The sequence below is a fragment of the Prionailurus viverrinus genome, chromosome A2 (genome assembly GCF_022837055.1).
Source record: "Prionailurus viverrinus isolate Anna chromosome A2, UM_Priviv_1.0, whole genome shotgun sequence".
NCBI classification, from domain to species: domain Eukaryota; kingdom Metazoa; phylum Chordata; class Mammalia; order Carnivora; family Felidae; genus Prionailurus; species Prionailurus viverrinus.
Window position 1 is genome coordinate 7,067,482 of NC_062562.1, and position 21,997 is coordinate 7,089,478.

Genomic DNA, 21,997 nt, shown 5'->3' on the forward strand with positions numbered 1-21,997 from the left:
GGCCCCACTGCTAAAATGCCTCCACCCTGTTACTCCATCCTCCTGCCCTGCTTAATTTTTCTTGGAAGCACTTGTCCCTCCCTGTCATTGTTCTCTTTATGTATTTGGTTTATTGTCCACCACCACCCAGTAGAAGGTGAGCGCCCTCTTGGTGGGGCCTTGTTCCTGGGTGTGCCCCAGCCCTTTGCATGGTGCCTGGTGTGTATTCGATGCTCTAGAAACCCGTCTCCAGGTAAAGTAACCTTGGGTCTCAGCCACCGAGTGGTCCTCACTCCGCAGAGGCCGCTGAGCTTGCTGTGTGCCCCGCCACAACCTGGGCTCCTGCCCGGTTGGTTGCCCCTTGGAGTTAGGCCCAGTGGGGAGGTACACACCAGCCAGGCACACAGAAAACTGGAGGTGGTGACTAAGGTCAGGGTCACAGAGGGGCTGAGGCTGTGGGAGGGCAGGATGAGGACTGGCCACAGTCAGGCCTGAGCCTTTCTGGGAGGGTTTGTGTGGGTGGGCAGTGGTTTTGTCTTAAAAAAAAATTAAAAAAAATTTTTTTTTTCACATTTATTCATTTTTGAGAGACAGAGAACAGAGGGTGGGCAGGGGAGGGGCAGAGAGAGAGGGAGACAATCTGAAGCAGGCTCCAGGCTCTAAGCTGTCAGCACAGACCCTGATGCAGGGCTCGAACTCACTGACCGCGAGATCATGACCTGAGCCAAAGTCGGACACCCAACCGACTGAACCACCCAGGCGCCCCTATCTTACATATTTTTTAAATGTTTATTTTTGAGAGAGAGTGAGAGAGAGTACATATGTGTGCACTTGAGAGAGAGAGAGAGAGAGAGAGAGAGAGAGAGAGAGAGAGATCAGGGGAGGGGCAGAGAGGGAGGGGGACATAGGATCCAAAGCACACTCTATGCTGGCCGTGGAGAGCCTGATGTGAGCCTCGAACCGACAAACCATGAGATCGTGACCTGAGCCGGAGTCGGACCTTAACTGACTGAGCCACCCAGGTGCCCCTTAAATGTTTTATTTTATTTTATTTTTTTTTAATTTTTTTTTCAACGTTTATTTATTTTTGGGACAGAGAGAGACAGAGCATGAACGGGGGAGGGGCAGAGAGAGAGGGAGACACAGAATCGGAAGCAGGCTCCAGGCTCTGAGCCATCAGCCCAGAGCCTGACGCGGGGCTCGAACTTGCAGACCGCAAGATCGTGACCTGGCTGAAGTCGGACACTTAACCGACTGCGCCACCCAGGTGCCCCAAATGTTTTATTTTAAATATTTATTTTGAGAGTGCATACACCTGTGAGCAAGGGTGGGACAGAGAGTGAGGGAGAGAGAGAGAGAATCCCAAGCAGGCTCTGTGCTGTCAGTGCTGAGCCTGGAACAGGGCTCGATCTCATGACCATGAGATCCTGACCTGAGCCGAAATCACGAGTCGGTGGCTTAACCGACTGAGCCACCCAGGTGCCCCCGCCGCGGTTTTTATCTTAAAGACAGTTGATGGACTCTCTCCCTTGTTGGTACATGGGTTGCTTTTGTGCTTTTTGTTTTAAAATAGCATCTTTAACTGAAATATAATTCACATACCATAAAATTCCTCCTTTTAAAGTGTAACCATTAGGTAATTTTTAGCATATTCCCGGAGTTGTGCAACGATCACCACTAATTTCAGAACCTTTTCATGCCCCCCAGAAGACTCTGTACTCATCAGCAGTCACTCCCCACCCCCAGCAACTTGCAACCACGAATCTGCTTTCTGTCTATGAATTTGCCTGTTCTGGTCATCTTGCATAAATGGAATCCTATGTTACCTGGTTTCTGTGTCTGGCTTCTTGTGCCACGTGTTCAAGATTCATCCTTGTCACAGCGTGTATGAGAACTCTATCCCTTTTCACGACTGGATAATATTCCATTGTACAGATGTGCACTTTTGGTTATTTGTTCCTTGGTTGACAGACATTTGGCTCTTTCGCTTCTTGGCCATCAGAGAGAGTGCTGCTGGTGCACATTTGTGTGCAGATTTTTGTGTGCACATGCGTTCATTTCTTTTGAGTAGCTACCCAACAGTGGAATTGCTGAGCCGTATGGTGATCCTTCCGTTTAACCCAGAGAAACCCCTGGACAAACCCCAGAGAAAACCCCAGAGAAAACCACCGTTTTCCACGGTGACTGCACTGTTTTATGTCTGCCCCGCTCTGGAGGAGGGTTCTGGTTTCTCCACCTCCTTGCCAACACTTGTTACTATCGGTCTTTTTTAATTTAGCTTCCTCGGGGGTAGGAAGTGGTGTTTTGCTCTTTTCTGTTCTTTTTTTTTTTTTTTTTAATTTCCCTAATGACTAATGTGTGCTTGATGGCCGTTTGTGCATCTTTGAAGAAATGTCTATTCAGCTTCATTGTCCATTTTTAGATTGGGTTATTTGTCTCTTGTTGATTTGTGAGAGTTCTTTATATCTGGTGTCAAGGCCAGTCCCTTATGGGATATATTTTCTTCCATTATGTGAGTTGTCTTTTTACTTTTTTCTTTTTTTTCAACGTTCATTTATTTATTTTTGCGAGAGAAAGAGAGTGAGCGAGCAGGGGAGAGGCGGAGAGAGGGAATCCCAAGCAGGCTCTGCACTGTCAGCGCGAGATCACGGAGCGTGAGATCATGATCTGAGCCAAAGTTGGACGCTTAACCGATGCCCTTCTTTTTACTCTCTTGATAGTGTCCTAGAAGGAGACAAATTTTATTTTGATGAAATGCCATTTATATGGTTTTTCTTTTATCACTTACGGTTTTGGGGTCATATCCAAGAAACTACTTGTCCGGTCCATGAAGGTCATGAAACTTTACTCCTGTATTGTCTTTTATAACACTTTTTTTCTTTTATTTTTTGTCACCTAAATCTAAGCGTCCTGTGCTCCCTAAATGTGCCATGGAATAGGTTAGCTTGACACGAGGGCACCTCCAGAACCTCAAGAAAAATTCTGCGCGGTGAGATATACCGTAAAACACCACAAAATCCCCAACCCAGTGGCACACCCCGTCTTAGGTATTTGGCTCTGAGAGACCCAAGGCTTAGCTGAAGAAATGCTATCCTTAAGTTTCAGATAATTGCACACTTCCCCTTTTGGCACAATTGCTTATTTTATGTCTAAGAACTATGGTCTGAGAAGCTGTAGATATCTTTTTCTTTTTTATAATTTTTTGGTGTTTACTCATTTTTTGAGAGAGAGAAAGAGACACACAGCAAGTAGAGGAGGGGCAGAGAGAGAGAGGGAGACAGAGAATCGGAAGCAGGCTCTAGGCTCCGAGCTATCAGCACAGAACCCGATGTGGGGCTCGAACTCACGGACCGTGAGATCATGACCTGAGCCAAAGTCATATGCTTAACGGACTGAGCTGCCCAGATGCCCCAAAGCTGTAGATATCTTAAAGAAAAAAAAAAAAGTCAAAATCTTACTAAGACAACCTAGAATTACACTGGCCATTATGGGGAATGTTCCAGTTAGGCAAGGTCATTCTTTTTTTTTCCAAATTTTAATTAATTAATTTATTTATTAACATTCTTTTATTCATTTTTTTTTTCTGAGAGAGAGACAGAGTGTGAGTGGGGGAGGGGCAGAGAGATAGAGAGAGAGACAGAGGGAGACACAGAATCCAAAGCAGTCGCCATGCTCTCAGTGCTTAAACTCCTGAACTGTGAGATCATGACCTGTGCTGTAGTCAGACGCTTAACTGATTGAGCCACCTAGGCGCCCCTCAAATTTTTATTTAAATTCTAGTTAGTTAACGTACAGTGTCATGTTGGTTTCAGGCATAGAATTCAGTGACTCATCACTTACATAAAACACCCAGCGCTCATCACAGCAAGTGCCCTCCTTAGTACCCATCACCCGTCTAGCCTGTTACCTACCCACCTCCCCTCCATTGGCCCTCAGTTTGTTCTTTATCTTTCTAAAACTTTTTAAAAAATATTTACTCATTTTTGAGAGAGAGAGAGAGAGAGAGAGAGAGAGAGAGAGAGACAGAGCATGAGTCGGGGAGGGGCAGAGAGAGAGGGAGACACAGAATCTGAAGCAGGCTCCAGGCTCTGAGCTGTCAGCACAGAGCCTGACGAGGGGCTCGAACCCATGAACTATGAGATCATGACCTGAGCTGAGGTCAGAGTCTTAACTGACTTAGCCACCTAGGCACCCCTGTTCTTTATCTTTAAAAGTCTCTCATGATTTGGTTCCCTCTCTCTTTTTCCCCTTCCCATATGTTCATTAGTTTTGTTTCTTTTTTTTTTTTTTTGAGCAAGAATGTGACTGGAGGAGGGACAGAGAAAGAGGGGGACAGCGGATCTGAAGCAAGCTGTGTTACGACAGCAAAGAGGTCAATTCAGAGCTCAGACTCACGAACCATGAGATCATGACCTGAGCTGAAGTCAGATGCTTAACTGACTGAGCCACCCAGGCATCCTGGTTTTTAATTTCTTTCAACAATGTATGTTTTGGGGTTTTTTTTAGTGTTCAATGTACATTTTTTTACTTCTTAGATTAGATTTATTCCTAATATTTTATTCTTTTTGATGCCTTTGTAAATGGAACTGTTTTTTAAATTTCATTTTCAGATTGTTCATTGCTGGTGTATAATAATATAACTGATTTTTATATATTTATCTTTTATCCTGCAACCTTGCTGAACTCATTTATTGTCAAAAAACAGGTTTTTTTTGTGGGGTTTTTGGTAGATTCCTTAGCAGTTTCTGTAGACATGATCATGTCATCTGTGAATAGTTTCCTTCTTCCTTTGGATTTCTTTTTCTTGCTTAATTGCTTTGGCTAGAACCTCCAGAACAACGTTGAATAGAAGTGAGAGTGGACATCTTGTCTAGTTCCTGATCTTAGAGGGAAAGCTTTAAATGTTTTACCGTTAAATATGGTGATAGTTGTAGGTTTATGAGGAAAGGGTTGTAGATTTTGTCAAATGCTTTTTCTATTCAGATCGTCATATAGTTTTGTTATTTACTCTTACTATGGTGTATTGTACCGATTCATCTTGGCATTTTTGGACCATTATGGCTTTCCTGGGATAAGTCTCACTTGGCTATGATACATGATATTTTTTATATATTGCTGGATTTGGTTTACTTGTATTTTGTTGAGGACTTTTTTGTGTGTCTATATTAATATGAAATATCACTCTGTTGTTTTCTGGTGGTTTTTGTCTAGCTTTGGTATCAGGATAATGCTGGCCTCATAGAACCAGTTAGGAAGTGTTCTTTCCTTTTCCAATTTTTTGGGGAGTTTGTGAAGGATCAGTGTTAAACCTTCTTTAAGTGTTTGTTACAATTTACCCATGAAGTCATTTGGATCTGTGCTTTTTTTTGTGGGGGGGAGAGTTTCTGAGCATAATTTCAGTCTCTTTGGGGAGCCTGGGTCAGTCAGTTAAGCATCCAACTCTTGATTTTGGCTCAGGTTTCTGAGTTTGGACCCCGCTTGTGTGAGTTCAGGCCCTGTGTTGGGCTTTGTGCTGACAGTACAGAGCCTGCTTGGGATTGGTTCTCTCCCTCTCTCTCTCTGCCCCTTCCCTGCTTGTGCACACATGTGCTCTCTCTCTCAAAATAAATAAAACTTAAAAAAATTCAGTCTCCTTACTTGTTATAGGTCTATTCAGATTTCTTTAACTTTGTTTTTTTTTTTTTTTTTTTTTTATGATTTTATTTTTGGGGCACCTGGGTGGATCCAGTAGGTTGAGCGTCTGACTTTGCTCAGGTCATGATCTCATGATTCCTGGGCTTGAGCCCTGTGTTGGGCTCTATGCTGACAGCTCAGAGCCTGGAGCCTGCTTTGGATTCTGTGTCTCTCTCTTCCCCTCCCCTGCTTGTGCTTGCTCTCTCTCTCTCTCTCTCAGAAATGAATAAACATTAAAATTTTTTTTTAGGGGCACCTCGGTGGCTCAGTCAGTTAAGCGTCCGACTTCAGCTCAGGTCACGATCTCGCGGTCCGTGAGTTCGAGCCCCGCGTTGGGCTCTGGGCTGATGGCTCAGAGCCTGGAGCCTGCTTCCGGTTCTGTGTCTCCCTCTCTCTCTGCCCCTCCCCCGTTCATGTTCTGTCTCTCTCTGTCTCAAAAATAAATAAACGTTAAAATTTTTTTTTTAAGATCTTATTTTTAAATAATCTCTATACCCAATTTGGGGCTTGAACCCACAACCCTTGGATTAAGAGTCACATGATGGGGGGTGCCTGGGTAACTCAGTCGGTTGAGTGTCCGACTTTGGCTTGGGTCATGCATGATCTCACGGTTCGTGAATTCAAGCCCCGCATCAGGCTCTGTGCGGACAGCTCGGAGCCTGGAGCCTGCTTCCGATTCTGTGTCTCCCTCTCTCTCTGCTCCTTCCCCGCTTGCGCTCTCTTTCTCTCTCAAAAATGAAGATTAAAAAAAATAATAAAAAATAAATATAGGTGCCTACATCTATATAGGTGCATTTTCCTCTGCATGCTGCTTTTGCCGAAGCCTGTGAGTTTCGGCATTTTGCGTCTTCTTTTTCATTCCCCTCAAGATACTCTCTAATCTCCCTTAGGTTTTCCTCTTTGACTTGCTAGTTACTGAGGAATGTGTTGTTTAATTTCCATGCACTTGTGAATTTCCCCAAATTTCCTTTCGTTACTGATTTCTGATTTCACCCCGTGTGGTCAGAGAACGTACTTTATGTCATTTCTCCCCTTTGACATTTGCTGAGTCCTGTTTTACGGCCTGTCCTGGAGGATGTTGCACGTGCCCTTGATACGAATGTGTTCTCTGCTGTCGTTGGGTGGGGCGTGCTGTGCAGGTTTGGTAGATCTCGTCGGTTTGTGGCGGTGGTGTTTCCTTGTTGACCTCTTGTTCAGTTGAAGGCGGGGGCCTGGCGTCTCCCCAGCTACTCTTGTAGACTCCCCTCGGTTTCCCTCGTCTCGTGCTCTTTACGACTGCACGGTCGTCTCCGGTCCAGCCCCGCCGTGCCACGTCCGCTCCCTGTCCCCTCCTGACAGGCCACGGGAGTGAGGTGACAGGCTTGCTTGTCTGCTAGGCCCAGGGCTGGTCCCTAGGAGGGGGCTGCTGTGCTGGGGGGGGGGAGTAGATTTAGCATCGTCTAGCCCGATGTGCCGGGAGACACCGTTGCAACAGGGTCCTCCTGGAGGTGCCAAGGAATGTCTCCCTTCTTGCCATCGTCCCTACCGACCAGTCTTGTGGAGGAGGGCCCTACGTGTGCCAGGGACCGGGGCTCACGGGACTCGTCCTTCTGATCCTCTGACAGCCTGACAGCGTGGGCACCGTTACTATCCCCATCTTACAGATGGAGAAACTGAGGTCCGGGGAAGAGAAGATCCTCGTTCAGGTCTCACAGCTGGACAGCTGCAGACTCTGTGCTTCCCACTGTCACGGACCTATCTGTCCCTACAGGGAGCGGTGACTGTCCGCCTTGTCCTCGGAGTTCAGGGGCTCCTTTCCAAAATCTTCGTTCCGGTAACATGGGGTGTAATGACCAGGATGGTGCCGGCAGACCGGGACAGGAAGAAGCCGTCTGGGTTGGTGGCAGAGGATGCCGTCAGCTTATGTGCCTTTGGTCCAGGTGACCACACGTCTTTACGTTCAGTTTCCCCATCTGCGTCACGGGGTTGGCGAGAGCCCCTGTGAAGAGGGGGATGGAGACTTGTGTGCACAGGGCTCGGCTCAGCGTTTTGTTGTGTGCGCCCTCGGAGATGCCGGCCCCTCTTACGGGTCACTCCTCAGCGGGCATGTACTGAGCACCTGTTGTGTGCCAGGCGCTGTGCCGGGGGCCAGGCAGTGAACGAAGGAGACGGCTTAGAGTGGGGACCAGTATGCAGGAAGGAAGCTTGGAGAGGAGGCAGAGCCTGGCCCGGGGAAGCAGTTAGGGAACCTCTCCTGGCAGGCTCCGTCCAACCAGTGTCCAGAGGAAGAGTGGAGGGCTCTTTGGGGGCATCTGGTGGCGAAGGAGCCCGAGAGGAGGCATCAGTCAGCAGGGCCTGGGAGCGGGAGCGGGGAGGGGGGTGGGAGCCAGCGGACAATGGCAGGGAAGTGATGGGGCACTGGTGTTGGGCCTTGTGGGCTGCAGATAGGACACTCGTTTGTGTCCCAAGTTTGCTAGAAGACACAGGTGGGTTTTAAGAATGTGTGCAGCATGATCCGACGTGTTTGAAAAGCTGTCCCCGGATGCCAGGTCGAGAACACATGGGGCATGAGGACTGGGGGAGCATGGCTGTCCCAGGGGCTCAGCCTAAGGAGGTTGGGACCAAGCAGGGGACGAAGGCAGGATTTGCTGACAGATCGACTGTAGGAGGTGGGAAAGACGTGACCTGGGCAAGGGCGGTTAGGCCGTCCTGTCTTGTGTGACACTGTGGACCAGTCTGTCTGGACTGTTCCTCGTCCCGTCATCTGGGAGGGGCTCTGGGAAGAGGGTTGTGGAGGACACACACCCGTTCTCGTACTTGAAGAAGGAGCCTGCCAGGAGGATGGTTCTGGAATGCTAGGAGCGTGGTGGAGCCCTGCCTGGCCTTCTTCCTGCCTATTTACCAACATCCTGCCTCTGGCTTCAGTTGGGCCTCTTGGGTGGTGACACACGCAGAACTAGGAATCCATGTGTGGCTGACCTGCGGCACCTGCACTGTCTTCTGTCCCCATCGCACCTCATTTTATAGATGAGGACATTGGTCCCAAGACGTGCATGACCTTGCCACCGGGGTCACGCAGCTGACGTGGGGCAGGCTGTCTGCTGCAGGGTAGAGCAGTGAGGATGCTGAGGGGACCCGCCAGGAGGGGCAGAGTCGACAGCTTGGGTTCCCAAATGCCAGTGTCTTTTCTGTCACCTATGAAAATGCTGCTTGGCCGCCTGGTTGCTTTGGCACTCTTGGTACAACAGCAAAGGTAAAAATTAATATTTGCCTGTTACAAAAGTTATAAAAAAATTACAGAAGACTGAAATTCAAGGCATGTTGGAGACCATGAAACAGGAAGTTTTTCCATTTGCATTCCATAACACGACTTCCATCGGGCCCAGGTGTCACCTTCAAGTTTGTTGTCCCCACACAGGCAGGAAATGGGCACAAGCGTTTAAAAATATTTGGAGGACATAGTCTGTTCTGTCCATCACACTTTGCTTTCAGCACTGTGGCCTGGATTCCCTCCTGGCCCGGTTCCAAGATTGATTGGGCCAGTTCCATGCGAGCGGACATCTAGGTGGTTAACGGATTTCACTCTGGAAAGCACTGCCGCAGGGAGAGGCCATCCTTGCAGAATCACTCAGGAGAAGGAAAACGGGGTGACGTGGAGGAGGGGTGTCAGTAGGGGACAGTCAAGCCTCTCAAAAGAGTTGACATCTGAGTTGAATCCTGACTGACCAGAGGAAGCCAGGATTGTGAAGAGGCTCCGAGGAGATGTTCATTCCAGGCAGAGGGTCAGCACATGCAAAGGCCCTGCAGCAGAAATAGATTTGACCTGTTTGCTGCAGCTGTGTGGCTCAGGGAGTGAGTGAGGTGGGGGTGAGGGCAGGGAGGTGACAGGGCGATTGCTCAGGGCCTTGGAGGCCATCGGGAGGACTTTGGAGCAGAGGAGGGTCACGGTCTGATTCATATTGTGTCCAGTTTTCCCTCGATTGTGTAGGGCAGATGGTCTCTTTTTGGGCACCATGGTAAGAACTTTGCATATCCTTCCAACTGCCTACCGTCTGAGGCAGATGACATCATCCCCACTTAACAAATAACCAATAAGGAAACTGAGGCACAGAAAGGTGACCAGACCTATGCAGATTGTCTAGAAAATAAATGGAAGTGCCTGGACTCGCGCTGGGGTCTGCAAGACCCAAGAGCCACGGCTGCTAGTCTCCATGGGCCACTTCTGCTTTTGTTCCTGGCCTGGCCTCCAGATGAGACCATGGAGCCCGTGACACTGTGGCTGAGTGCCAGGGGTGGGGCTGGGCTCTGGAACCTGCAGGATTCCTGAGCAGGGAGGAGCCTGCTGGGAATTGTGAAGAGGTGGCACCCCGGAGTGGGACCGTGAAAGCCAACAAGACGCTGGCCCGTCTGCCTCCACCTGAGCCCCAGTCTCCTCGTTGGGTCCTTCATCCCACAAACTGGTCACTTACCTCATGCCTGGCTCTGTGTTGAGAGCTGAGAGATCGGAGAACGTGCCAGGCAGAGGACCCGGCTCCTCTGGGGCTGCCATTTTATTTTTTATTTATTTATTTACTTTTTTAGCGTTTATTTATTTTTGAGACAGAGACAAAGCATGAACGGGGGAGGGTCAGAGAGAGGGAGACACAGAATCTGAAACAGGCTCCAGGCTCTGAGCTGTCAGCACAGAGCCCGACGCGGGGCTCAAACTCACGGACCGTGAGATCATGACCTGGGCCGAAGTCGGCCGCTTAACCGACTGAGCCACCCAGGCGCCCCATGGGGCTGCCATTTTAATGGATAGGTGGGAGGAAAGGGACCACAGCCATATGAACAGACCAGTAAATTGGAAGATGCCGGTTCTGAATAGAATTGAGAATCGAGCAGGATGGGCACCTGCTTTATGTTCGGAGGGTGCTGGGATGAAGACAGAGAAGAGATAGTTTGGCCAGGAGTTGCTAGTTGGCCCTGTGGATGTTGCAGGGAGAGAGTTCTAGGCTGCGGGAGCAGTCAGTGCAAAGGCCCTGAGGCAACCATACCTGTTTGGGGGCAACACGGCAGAGAATAGCATAGCAGGAGCTGAGTGAGTGAGAGGGAGAACAGGAGGAGGGGAGGTGACTGGGCAGGCTGTGCGGGGCCTTGTGGGCCTTCGAGGACTTGGGGTTTTTACCCTGAGGGAGGTGGGGGTCTTGGGAGGCCTCTGAACAGAGGGAGGCAGCCACTGCATCCATACACACCATGTGGCCACTTCGGGGGCGAGGGTGGGTAGCCTAAGAGGCAGCAACTGTACTGGTCCAGGCAAGCACGAGTGGCCGGTGTGATGGCTGTGGATGTGCAGGGAAGTGGGCCAGTTTGTGCCCAGCTGGAGGTGGACCCAGCGGGGCTTGCTGCTGGGCGGAGTGGGCAGTGAGGGGTGGGAGGAGCCCTGGGTCTGTGGTCTGAGTCAGCCTGCCTGCCTCTTGGGGTGACTACAAGGACACAGTGACACCTGCCCGGGGCCACTGAGTGTGGGCTGGGCTCTGGGTCACCAGTGCTTACTGTTGGATGGCATCCAGATGGGTGGTAATGAGGCAGGGACTGGGTGGGGACCGGTGGGGCGTATAGACTGGATAGTGTGGCTCCAGAGGCCCAGCGATGAACTCTACTTCTTTTCTAGCAAAACCACAGAGGAAGCCCTGGGGGTTTGGGGGTGATTGGGGGGTGGCGGAGGGAGCAGCGGCGGTTCTGCATCATTGACATCTTTCCTATGTTCCCATCCCAGCTCTGCTCCTTCCTTGCTGAGTTGCCTGGGCAAGTCCTGAAACTCTGAGCCTTAGTCTGCCTATCTGGGAAATGGGAGTGTTGGCCCTGGTTGCATTCTTTTGGTCTTGCTAGAGGGTTTGCTGAGATGTTGCCAAAGATGGGGTTCGAGCCGGGCTGGGGAGCAGCCACTGTTTCCTATATGGGCTCTTATCAGAGCCTGAGAGAGTGGGCTGGGTACAAACAGGTCCCTGGAGTGTGGGCCTCCTGCTGAGGGCTTTTTCCATGGCTGGAGTTGTGCTGAGGTCTCCTAGCCACACTGAGGCTTTGAGTGACCCCCATGAGTATATGGCGATGAGGAAGGGATCCCAGCCAAGGGCGCTTACTGGGCCTCCTGTCACCATGCTGCTCAGGTGAGGGGTGACCTGGCCCTTAACAGCTCTGACTCATCCTCTGCCAGCTTATCTGTTTGTTTTCCCTCCCCTGGGAAGGCCTCCACCTGCCCACCTACCAGCCTGGGTTTATGCCTCTATTGTTCCCTCAGCCAGGCATCCCCACCCATGTATGGGGCTGAAAGTCAAAGGGCTCCTGGGGGGACCTTGGTCTCTGTTCAAACAACAGTAAATAAACAGCTGGGACTTCTGATCTGCCCCTGGTGCCACCACCTGCTGTGCCTTTCCCTCCCTACCCCCTACCACTCTCTTCTCAGGAGCCCTCATTACCTTCCAGGGAGAGGTGGCCCATTTTAGAGCTTGGAAACTGAGGCTCGGAGAGGGTGAAGTGATGTGTGTGGGTCAGGAGGCCAGCGGGGCCTTCCCTGAAGGATGAGTGGCATCCTCTCATCCCACTGATGGCCGTGCCAGTGCCCAGAGAAGGTGGAGACCTGCCTAGGACCACACAGCTCATGGGGGCAGGGCTGGGCTTTGAACCCAGGCTCTCTGGTTCCAGCGTCCATATTCCTCTTGCCATTCAACAAACTATTTAATGAGCACCTGCTGTATGCCAGGCACTGTTCTAGGTGCTGGAGACCTATCAGTGACCAGGCCAGGGGAAGCCATGTGTTGTCACAGGGCTAGACTTCCATTGAAAGCCATGTTGTGGGAGTGGGAAAGGGCATGCGTTTGGGAGGGAGGGGTGCAGTCCACTGCATCTGCCCACGGGTGGGTGCGCAGTGCCTGTGGGGAGGAGGTTTCTGGCAGAGGGAACAGTCCCTGCAAAGACTAGAAGCCAGAAGTGAAGAGATCCCCGAGCAGGAGGAAGCAGGGGTGGGGCTGGTAGGATGGGCAGGTAGAGGACCCTGTCAACTGCGGGATGTGATTTCTGTAGGATGGAGGCTTGGAGGCCTCGTCTTTGTTTTAGAAAGAGACCATAGGGGCACCTGGGTGGCTTAGTCGGTTAAGCCTCCGACTTCAGCTCAGGTCGGAGTGTTCAACGCGGTGAGTTAGACCCCTGTGTTGGAACCCAGCTTGGAGCCTGGAACCTGCTTCAGATTCTGTGTCTCCCTCTCTCTCTGCCCCTCCCCTGCTCATTCTCTCTCTCAAAAATAAATAAACATTAAAAAGAGAGAGAGAGAACCATAGGTGGGGTACCTGTGTAGCTCAGTCAGTTAAGAGTCCAACCCTGAATTTTGGCTCAGGTCATGATCTCACGGATGTGAGCTTGAGCCCCATGTTGGGCTCCACGTTGGGAGTGGAGCCTGCTTGGGATTCTCTCTCTCCCTGTGCCCCTTCCCTGCTCATGCTCTCTTTCTCTCTCTCTCTCTCTCACACACACAAAAAAAAGGACCATAGGTAACCTGGGAGGAGGATCCTGTGGGCCAGGCCTAGGCCCATAGATAGAGGCCAGGTGCAGCAATGAACCCCTACTCTGTGCCAAGGAACAGAGTAGACCCGGGCTCCTGTCCTGGGGGGGCTACGTGGCAGAGGGGGGCAGGTAAGCAGATAAGTGACTTGAAGTGTTAGTGACGAGGAAGAAAATGGGGGCAGGTGGGCGATGGGGTGGGGTTGGAGTTGTAAGTGGGGGTGGCAAGTCTCCCTAGGGAGGTGTCATTTGGGCCAGAGCTGTGGGGAGTGTGAGTCATGGGGGCGCCTGTGTGGTACCCAGCTGACCTCCGAGGTGGGCGGTGTCACCCCGTCTTGCTGACTAGGAAACCCAGACCGGAGAGCCAGGGAAGCTGGCGGGAGGTCACAGCGTGCGCAGGGCAGCCTGGGCGTCCAGTCGGGGTGGGGGTGGGTTGAATCAGGGCGGAGGAAGCAGACGACTGAGGCTTGGACGTTGCCTCCACATAAGCGGATGGTGTTCTGGGCAGAGTTACGAGGGGAGATGGTCTCCTTCCACCACCCAGGCCGGGAAGGCCCCCAGGGCGCTCCTGCTGCCTTGTGCCAGAACATCCTCTGGGCACCGCCGGACGGGCCCTTCCTCCCCGAGCCTCTTGGGAATTTCCAGGGAGCTGCTTTTGGGGGGACTGTCCAGGCCGAGTCCGCACTCGGTGTTGCTACCCTTTCCACTCAGCAGTTCGAGAGCTTCTGGACACGCGATTGGAGGAATCCCAGGGCGGCTGGCACTCCCAGCCTGGTGCGCAAGGCCCCGCGCGCCTGCTCGGCCTCGTCCTTCGGCCTTTTCCCCCCTCGGGCTGAGCCTCCTTTGCCTGGGCTGCACCCTCCGGTCACCACCAAGCTCCAGCCCCGGCCAGCTGCCTTCCCTGCACGTGCCCGGAGCTCTTGGGTTCTCTTGGGCATCGTGCTGGTCCTCGTGTTGTTGGCGAGGCGCTCACTGTCCGTTGTCTGTAGTGTCACCATTGTGTCCATGGTGCCTGCCCCCCCCCCCCCGACACACCCAGAACAGTTACAGGACAGCGTGGGCCGATACCTTGGCCCTGGCGGGGGTGATGCCAGCGGCTTTTGAGTCAGAGGTGTGGGCCCAGAGGCCGGGTGACCTCAGACGCCGTGAACTTCAGTCCGTGTTCCCACCACTCCCCGATGCCTAGTGACCTTGTTTTCTTATGTAAATTCACGCACTCAGGAAATCACCAGACAGATCAAGATACAGTCCATCCCAGAAAGTTCCCCGGTGCCCCTTCCAGTCAGTTCCCCAAAGGGAACCAAGTGCTCTGATTTCTATCACCAGAGACGAGTTTTGCCTGTTCAGGTTCACCCTCTGACTCAGCAGGAGACACGAGGGCATATGTCTACCAGAGGCATGTGTGCAAATGTTCCTAGCAGCCGTGTTTGGTTTTTTATTTTTAATTTTTTTTTAATGTTTATTTTTGACAGAGAGACCGAGCATGAGTGGGGGAGGGGCAGAGAGAGAGGGAGACCCAGAATCCAGTGCAGGCGCCAGGCTCCGAGCTGTCAGCACAGAGCCCGACGCGGGGCTCGAACTCACGGACCGTGAGATCATGACCCGGGCCGAAGTCGGATGCTCAACCGACTGAGCCACCCAGGCGCCCCAGCAGCTATATGTGTAACGACCCCGAACTGGAAAGACCCCAAGTGGCCCATCCATGCCACAGGGCACGGGTCAGCAGTGGAAAGGAGCCTCCTGCAGTCACACACAGCAGCTTGGAGGAACCACATAGACAGGCGTGGGGAATTCATTCCCGTGCTTCTGTATCGTTTGGTCCCCGACCTGTTCCTGTTGTGTTGAAGAGGTGGAGTGGAAGATTCTGGTGCGGGACGTGCACACCGTCACCGCTGCTGTCTGTGATTCTGTTGGAGGGCCGGCGCCCATGGTTTCCAAGATGCCACATCTCTGATGTGCAAGGGACTTCCTGTCCCTGCCTCTCAGGTCTTTGCCTCTGAGCCGGGTGGCCTGGGGCTCCGGGAGTGCCAGGGCCAAGGCCAAGTGTGGTGTTTGAGAGGTTAACAGCCACCAGCAGGCCCACCCTGTCCCTGGCATCTGCCGTGAAGTGGCTCTGCTCTCCTGGAGACATTGGGATGGATGTCCCCTCTGGTGAGGGCCGAGGTGAAGAACTGACTGACTTTGGGGCCTGGTGACCTGCTTGGGGCCTCCTCGCCATTTCCCCGCTCTGCCCTATCTGCACCCCTACATGTAGCTCACCTCCTGTTTCCCCTTCTCTGCCCAGACCAGCTGCCAAGCCCTCTTACCTCCGTAGCGTGTCTTCTTTGCCCCCAGCACCTCCATCGTAACACCTGAGGTGTAGAGGGTGACTTTGCCACCAGGGGCCACGGGCTTCGTCCTCCTGGGGCTCACCGGCATCCTTGGGATGTTCTTCTGTCTCTTGGGCCCCCCCACCCTCCATGGTTGGACTGTCCTCTCCTGAACTGCTGTCAGCTCTGTCCAGTGTCGGTCCACTGCTCTCTGTTCCTGCCGCTCTGGGTCTAGCCTCTGTCATCACATACGTGGACCAGTGCAGTCCCCTCGTGCCTTTCCTGCCTCTGGACTCCCACCCTTGCCTCTGCGGCCGCCAGAGGGTTTATTTATTTTGAGAGAGAGACAGCGTGAGTGGGGGAGGGCAGGGGGGCGGGCAGAGGATCTGAAGCAGGCTCTGTGCTGATAACAGAGAGCCCGATGCGGGGCTCGAATCCACGAGCTGTGAGATCATGACCTGAGCCGAAGTCAAACGCTCAGTCAACTGAGCCATCCAGGCTCCCCTGTCCTTCAGAGGGTTCTTTTAAAGCCACACACCTTTAAAAGCACACAGAGTTATAATCTGGCTGTCCCCCTAACCCCCATCGGGCTGCTTTGCTCTAAGAATGATGACCGGACTCCGGCACCCCTGTCACCCCACCCCTCTCTGCACCTGTCTGCTTGAGCGCCCCACTCTGCTGCTCGGACTGTGCCCCTGTGGGGCCTTTAGAGCCCTGAGGCCCAGAGAGGGCCCCTCGTCTCAAAGGCCGGGCTGCAGGTGCCCGTGAGCGCGAGCCGGTGGGCCAACCTTACGTGGTCACTGCCACCTCCTTGCGCCCAGCCAGCGGAGGTGAAGTGCGGTGGGGCTGCCCACAGGCTGTCACGTGTGGCGCATGCCCGGGTATGCCTCCTTCCCTCCAGCACCCACCGGGTTATTAACACGTTCCCAGGGATTCTGCCAGCCAGCCTGAGCTGAGAACCAGTGACCTCCTCTGGGGCCTTCCAGGCTCCCAACAGGGGTTCCCGACGCTAGGAGGTGCCCTCCTGAGGCACTGTGGCTGCCACAGTCCTGGGGAGCGGGTTGGTGCCGGCGGCCCTGGGTTGAGAACCCCAGGATGCTGTTGTCTTGCTGTATTTGGGACACACCTGCCCAGTACCACTAGTCCTGTGTCCCGCACAGATTGCAAATAATCTAAACATTGGTGTGCAAGCCTTGTTTGAAACTTTCTGAACCTGGGACTTTTCTCCATTTTACATGAGACAACAAAGAATCCTTTGCACGGCTTTAATCTCCGAAAATCCCTCTTCTACTTCCACGCTCACTGGACCCTGGCTCCTCGGCTTTCCTTTCTTAATGGTCCAGAGTGCCTTCTGGTCGTCCTGCTTTGCATGAACCCACGTGTAGTGGTGTAAGTCCAGCTGGTGCCTGAGCATTTCCTTGGTGAAATACACAGGGTATGTTTCTTTATTTAACAGCTTTATTGAGGGATTGTTTGTATACTAGGAAAATTTACCCATTTCAAATGCAGCGGTTTTTAGTACACTTACAGTAAATATTAGCATCACCGCAGTCAGGTTTTAGGACATTTCCAGAAAGCTCCCTCCTCATGTCCCACCCCTTGGGCAGCCATTGATCCTGCCTGCATCGATTTGTCTTTTTGGGACATGAAACATGTATTTTGTCATCAACTACTTTCCTTTTATTTAGTCTTCGTACCATACATAAGGCATTAACTTAATTTAAAACGTGTATGTAGGAAATGAACTCATTTCTTTGGGGTGCAGGAGATACTGTTCAAATATCTGTCAGCGAAAGGGCTCTGGGGGCACGCTGGGGCTGGAGCACGGCCAGCCAGAGGGAAACGGTTCCATTCACCACCAACCTTCATTCCAGCCCCTCTTCCGCCCCCGGTGGCCTCAGGACCCTCCAAGATCTGGCTGGGGTCTTGGTCTCTTTGCTGAGGTTGCCCCAGTCGCAAGGCGGGATTGCGTCACACGTGTGGTCACACTTCCTGCCCCGCGAGCCAGCCGCTGAGTAATTTCTGTCCTTTTCCCCTCCCACAGGGACTTCCTTCCCCGAGGTTCAGGAATCGTTACCCGGCGGCCTCTCATTCTGCAGCTCATCTTCTCAAAAACAGGTACAGTGAGTGGGGCAGTTCGCTGCTGCAGCAGCAGATAACGAGTGTGGGCGCAGTGCCCGGCAGGAGGGCCGGGGCCAATGGCGGTGTCCGGGGTCTTGGGTCATCATTTGGGCTCGAACTCACGTTCTCCGTCCGTGTAGGGAAGTTGAAGCGCAGTTCAGTGAACACCCACCCCTCGTGTCCTCAGTTGTGACCAGGCTGCCAGGTGCCGTGTCTGCTTGCTGTGTTGTGGGTGACACATTTTTTGCTGAACGAACGCTTTCGAAATCAGCAGCATGTGACACATCAAGCCGGAGTGCTTCGGTGCGCCTCCCCTTGCCGTGAGGACACCTTCCTACAGTCACGGAACCACACCCAAGAAAAGTAATCATTCCTGCACGTTATCTGATGCCCAGTCCATAATTAGGTTGCCACTTGTCCCCCAGATACCCTCCCTGGCTAGTTTTGCAGTGCTCTGATCTGCCCCCTGCTGCACCGCGTTGTCCCGTCTCCTCTTTTCATTAGGGCAGCATGGCCACTTGAGTCACGCTGTTGGCTTTTGGAGAGGCCCACCCATTGAATGTAGAATGGCCCACGTGGAGATTCCTTTCTGGCTTCCCCTGGGTGGCCTCCGTTTATTTCTGTTCTTTCCACACAAGCCTGGCATGACGTGGGCGTGTCTCCCACAATAAAACCCAGTCAGGCCTCCTTAGAAAGCATCGTGGGTCAGAAGCTGGAAGGGGACAGAGGAGCTTTCGGGGGCATGGCCTCACCTCTCTCCAGAGCCCCAAGCGGCCTCCGTGCTGCTCCCCCACTGACGTATCCCCCCTGGGGTATCACCGTTGGCCAGTTCAGGATTCATTGGGTGCCAGTCTCACCGCACGGCCCGGTTAAACACACCCATACTGGGAAGGCAGCTGACACACCCCCATTTTACAACTGGAGGAAACTGGAGCTTAGCCGCGTCATTCGTCTTGACTCTCTGCTGTGCTCCAGTCACGCCCTCTCGCTTTCATCTTCTGACTCCGCCCAGCCCAGCTGGGAGGAGGCGTGGCTCCAGTGAGAGGCGATAGCGGATTGGTCCACACCTCCTCTTTGTGAGCTCTGCCATGTCATAGGCCACAGGCAAGCCAATGGATTCTGTGGATTCAGAGGTCCGATCAGCTGGGCCCAGACTGGCGGCAGCAGAGCCCCAGTTTTCAGATGGCAGTGGGTCAGAGTCGTGTAAGGCTTGGCCTGGTGGGTTTTTGCTTCTCATTCAGCAGGTTTCAGCAGTTTGGTGGTGGTGGTGGGGGGTGAGAATATGCATTTTAATGAGTTCCCTGCTGATGGCTGATGCTTCTGGCCTGATGGCCACTCGGGGAAAACCTCTGCCCTGCTGGGTAGGCCCTGGGAGCTAAGACTGCCGGGGTTCAGATCGTGACTCTGCAGCTTACTGGCTGTATGGCCCCTGGGGAGGGACTCCTGCTCATGATGTGTTTCCTTTCTGGACAGTGAAGATAATAATAGCAGCGACTTTGTCGGCTGCCATGAAGACCACGCGTTATTCAATATGTCCAACCCTCGGAACAGTGCCTGGCACTCGAGGTCCTCCCCGTGTGGTGCTGACTCAGTGGCTGCGGTTTTGTGCTTTCCACTGGTCTGTTTGGGACAGCTTGCTGCTGGCTTTCTGCACTGGAAGGTGGCAGGAGTCCCCCCCCACCCCCCATCACCTCCTCGGTGGCTGTCACCCAGCTGTGGTCCACTGAGCATTTAATGCATGCCACAGGCTGGTCCACGCCCAGGGCACAGCAGTGACTGGACCAAAGCTGCTGCCACCACCAGTCACCTGCCCCCTTGACACTCCCATTAGTGCCGGGGGACAGAAGTGGGAGACTTGGAGTGAGACCAGCAGGGAGACAGGCCGTCCTGGTCCCCACCGGGTGGGAGTGTGTGTATAGAGAGGGGTGGGTAACTAACTTCATCCGGAGGGTGGGACATCCCAGGGCATCTCTGAAGAAGTGATGTTGGAGCCGAGGCTGATGGGAACTCTCCTTCCCAGCAGAAGGTGGTAGATGTGAAGAGCAGTGAAGGCAGAAACTTTGAGGGTACACATCAGCCTAGTGCCTGACCCGGACTGATGCTGGCATCTCTGTTCCCATCACCCCCACTTTACAGAGGATGGAACTGAGGCTTCCAGAGATGAGGCCACTTGCCTGAGAGCACTCAGGAGGGTCACCGTGAGAGCCCAGCCTGAAACACACATGGTGGAGTGCACCCTAAGGCCGAGGTGTCACTTGATCAGATCCCGTGGCTGCTGGTGAAAAAGAGACCATGGGAGCCAGCCCAGGGTAGGGGACCCAGAGGAGATAGAAGTGGTGCCTGGGGACATGTAGGGACAGGGTGGCAGCTATGGAGGTAGGGTCATGGTTGGATCCTGTTGGGCTGGCGGTGGAGGTCGGGAGAGAGGCCCAGGTGTCCCATATGGAGCTGTGTCTCAGCTCACATACTCCTCTTTCCCCAGCTGACTGTGGCGTCTCCAGTCTCTCTCTCTCTTTCATTAACTTTTATTTTTGAGAGAGAGCTCATGAGCAGGGGTGGGGCAGAGAGAAGAGGGGACAGAGGATCTGAAGCAGGCTCCGCACTGTCAGCACAGATCCCGATGCGGGGCTCGAACCCACGAACTGTGAGATCATGACCTGAGCTGTAGTTGGACGCTTAACCAACTGAGCCACTGAGGCACCCCTCCAGTCTTTTACTGCTGCCAGTAGATGTGTGCCCACTCTGTGCTCGACCTCAGCTGGATGCCAGGGAGGCAGCATGGAGTGGCAGACAGGGGATGATGTGGTCAGGCTGAGAGGGGAAAGGGCAGGGGGTGTGGGAGAGCATATTGCACATTGGATCTACTTTGGGAGAACATTCTAGGCCAGGGCAACAGCATGTGCAAAGTTATGAGGTGGGGCTGGGGGGAGAGGCAGGAGGCAGGTGATGTGGCCTGGCAGTCTGGTGATGGATTCAGGCAGTGAGAGCCCAGGGAGCACTTGGGTGGGGAAAAACTGGCTCGGCCCCTGGCTGCCTTGTGGAGGAAGGATGGGCAGAGATAGGAGTGCAGGCAGGGAGGCCAGGGAGAGGTTAGTCTAGAGCCAGGCAAGAGGTCATGAGGCCTGGCCCAGGGCAGTGCTGTGGGTGAGGGTGAAGGGCAGTCTAGAGTGACCCTGAGGTGGGGGTCCAGGGCGATGAACAGCAGAGGTGCCTGGGCTGGGTGGGAGGCGGGACACCCCACTAGCAGGAGGGAGGAAGCTGATTGGTAGAGGGCCCTCTAGGGGCTATGTGGGGGCTGCACTGCTTCTAGAGAATAGACTTTTGTCCCGCTGACTCCCGAGAACAGGACTCCGGAGCCAGGCAGCTACCCCTTATTTCTGGGACCTGGGGCAGGTGGCCTCTCTCTCTGTGTCTCAGCTTCCTCATCTGTAAAATGGGGGTGATAGTGGTACCCCCTTTGTGGCCCTGGCACCCCATGTGGCTTTGGTGTGCCTGCCGCCTCCTGTAGGGTCTGGGGTCCCATGATGTGACTCGGAGGCTGGGCCTCAGCCCTCCTTTCTGATGCCTGTGACACCCAGTGATGCTGGCTTCGGGTCCAGACTGCTCTTGGTGAGCCATTACTTTTAACTTTTTTTTTTTTTTTTAAAGGAAGCTCCATGCCCAGTTTGGAGCCTAAACACCAGGGCTTGAATTCACAACCCTGAGGTCACGACCTGAGCTGAAATCAAGAGTCAGATGCTTAACCAACTGAGCCATGCAGGCGCCCCAGACTTTTAATCTGCTTAGTTTAAAAATTACCTAAGACTGAATGGGGCACCTGGCTAGTGCAGACAGTAGAGCATGTGATTCTTGATCTCAGGGTTGGACATTTGAGTCCCATGTTGGGCATGGAGATTACTTAAAAATAAAATCTTAAAAAAAAAAAATTACCCTAAGACCGCAGCCACCAGGAAGTTTGATGGCTCACGGGTGATCCCTGCTTCTCCTTGGGAACAACCCCTGGCCTTGTAAACCCTGGGTGCTAGGGACTGTTCTGGTGTGGAATGTGGCCTCCTGAGCCTCCCTTCCCTTGACCTTGACTGTTGCTGTCAGGGACCAGAGAGGGGGTGGCTCCCAGCTTCCTTTTTAAAGCTTTGTGACCCCGACAGGGCCTTGCTGAACTCTGGGACCTCACCTCACCTCCTGCTCCCTAGCTGGAGCCACAATCCCCCTGCTCACTCACCCTCAAGATTGGCTCGTCCATTCACACTTCCACGCCTTTGCCCCCACAGTGCTCCCTCCCTGGAACATCGTGCCTCACCTTCCTTCTCCCCTTCCTCCTCCCCTGGGTGAGCCCCAGCCCCCCACCCCATCATTGCTCCCTCGGTTCATCCTCAGGTAACCTCATCTCATTCCTCTAT

The 21,997-nt window shown here is 53.2% G+C and overlaps 1 protein-coding gene across 8 annotated transcripts in view; it reads left to right on the forward strand.

The window, feature by feature from the left end:
• DNM2 (dynamin 2) overlaps nt 1-21,997 on the forward strand; it is an 89,629-nt gene that overhangs the window by 15,813 nt on the left and 51,819 nt on the right. For 7 of the 8 annotated variants that reach the window (XM_047849537.1, XM_047849533.1, XM_047849535.1 and 4 more), the window contains exon 2: nt 17,521-17,594. In XM_047849537.1, the coding sequence (XP_047705493.1) occupies nt 17,521-17,594 (74 nt within the window). Of the gene's footprint in view, nt 1-17,520; nt 17,595-18,694; nt 18,816-21,997 lie in introns of those variants that run through there. The other variant, XM_047849538.1, reaches the window with a different exon arrangement.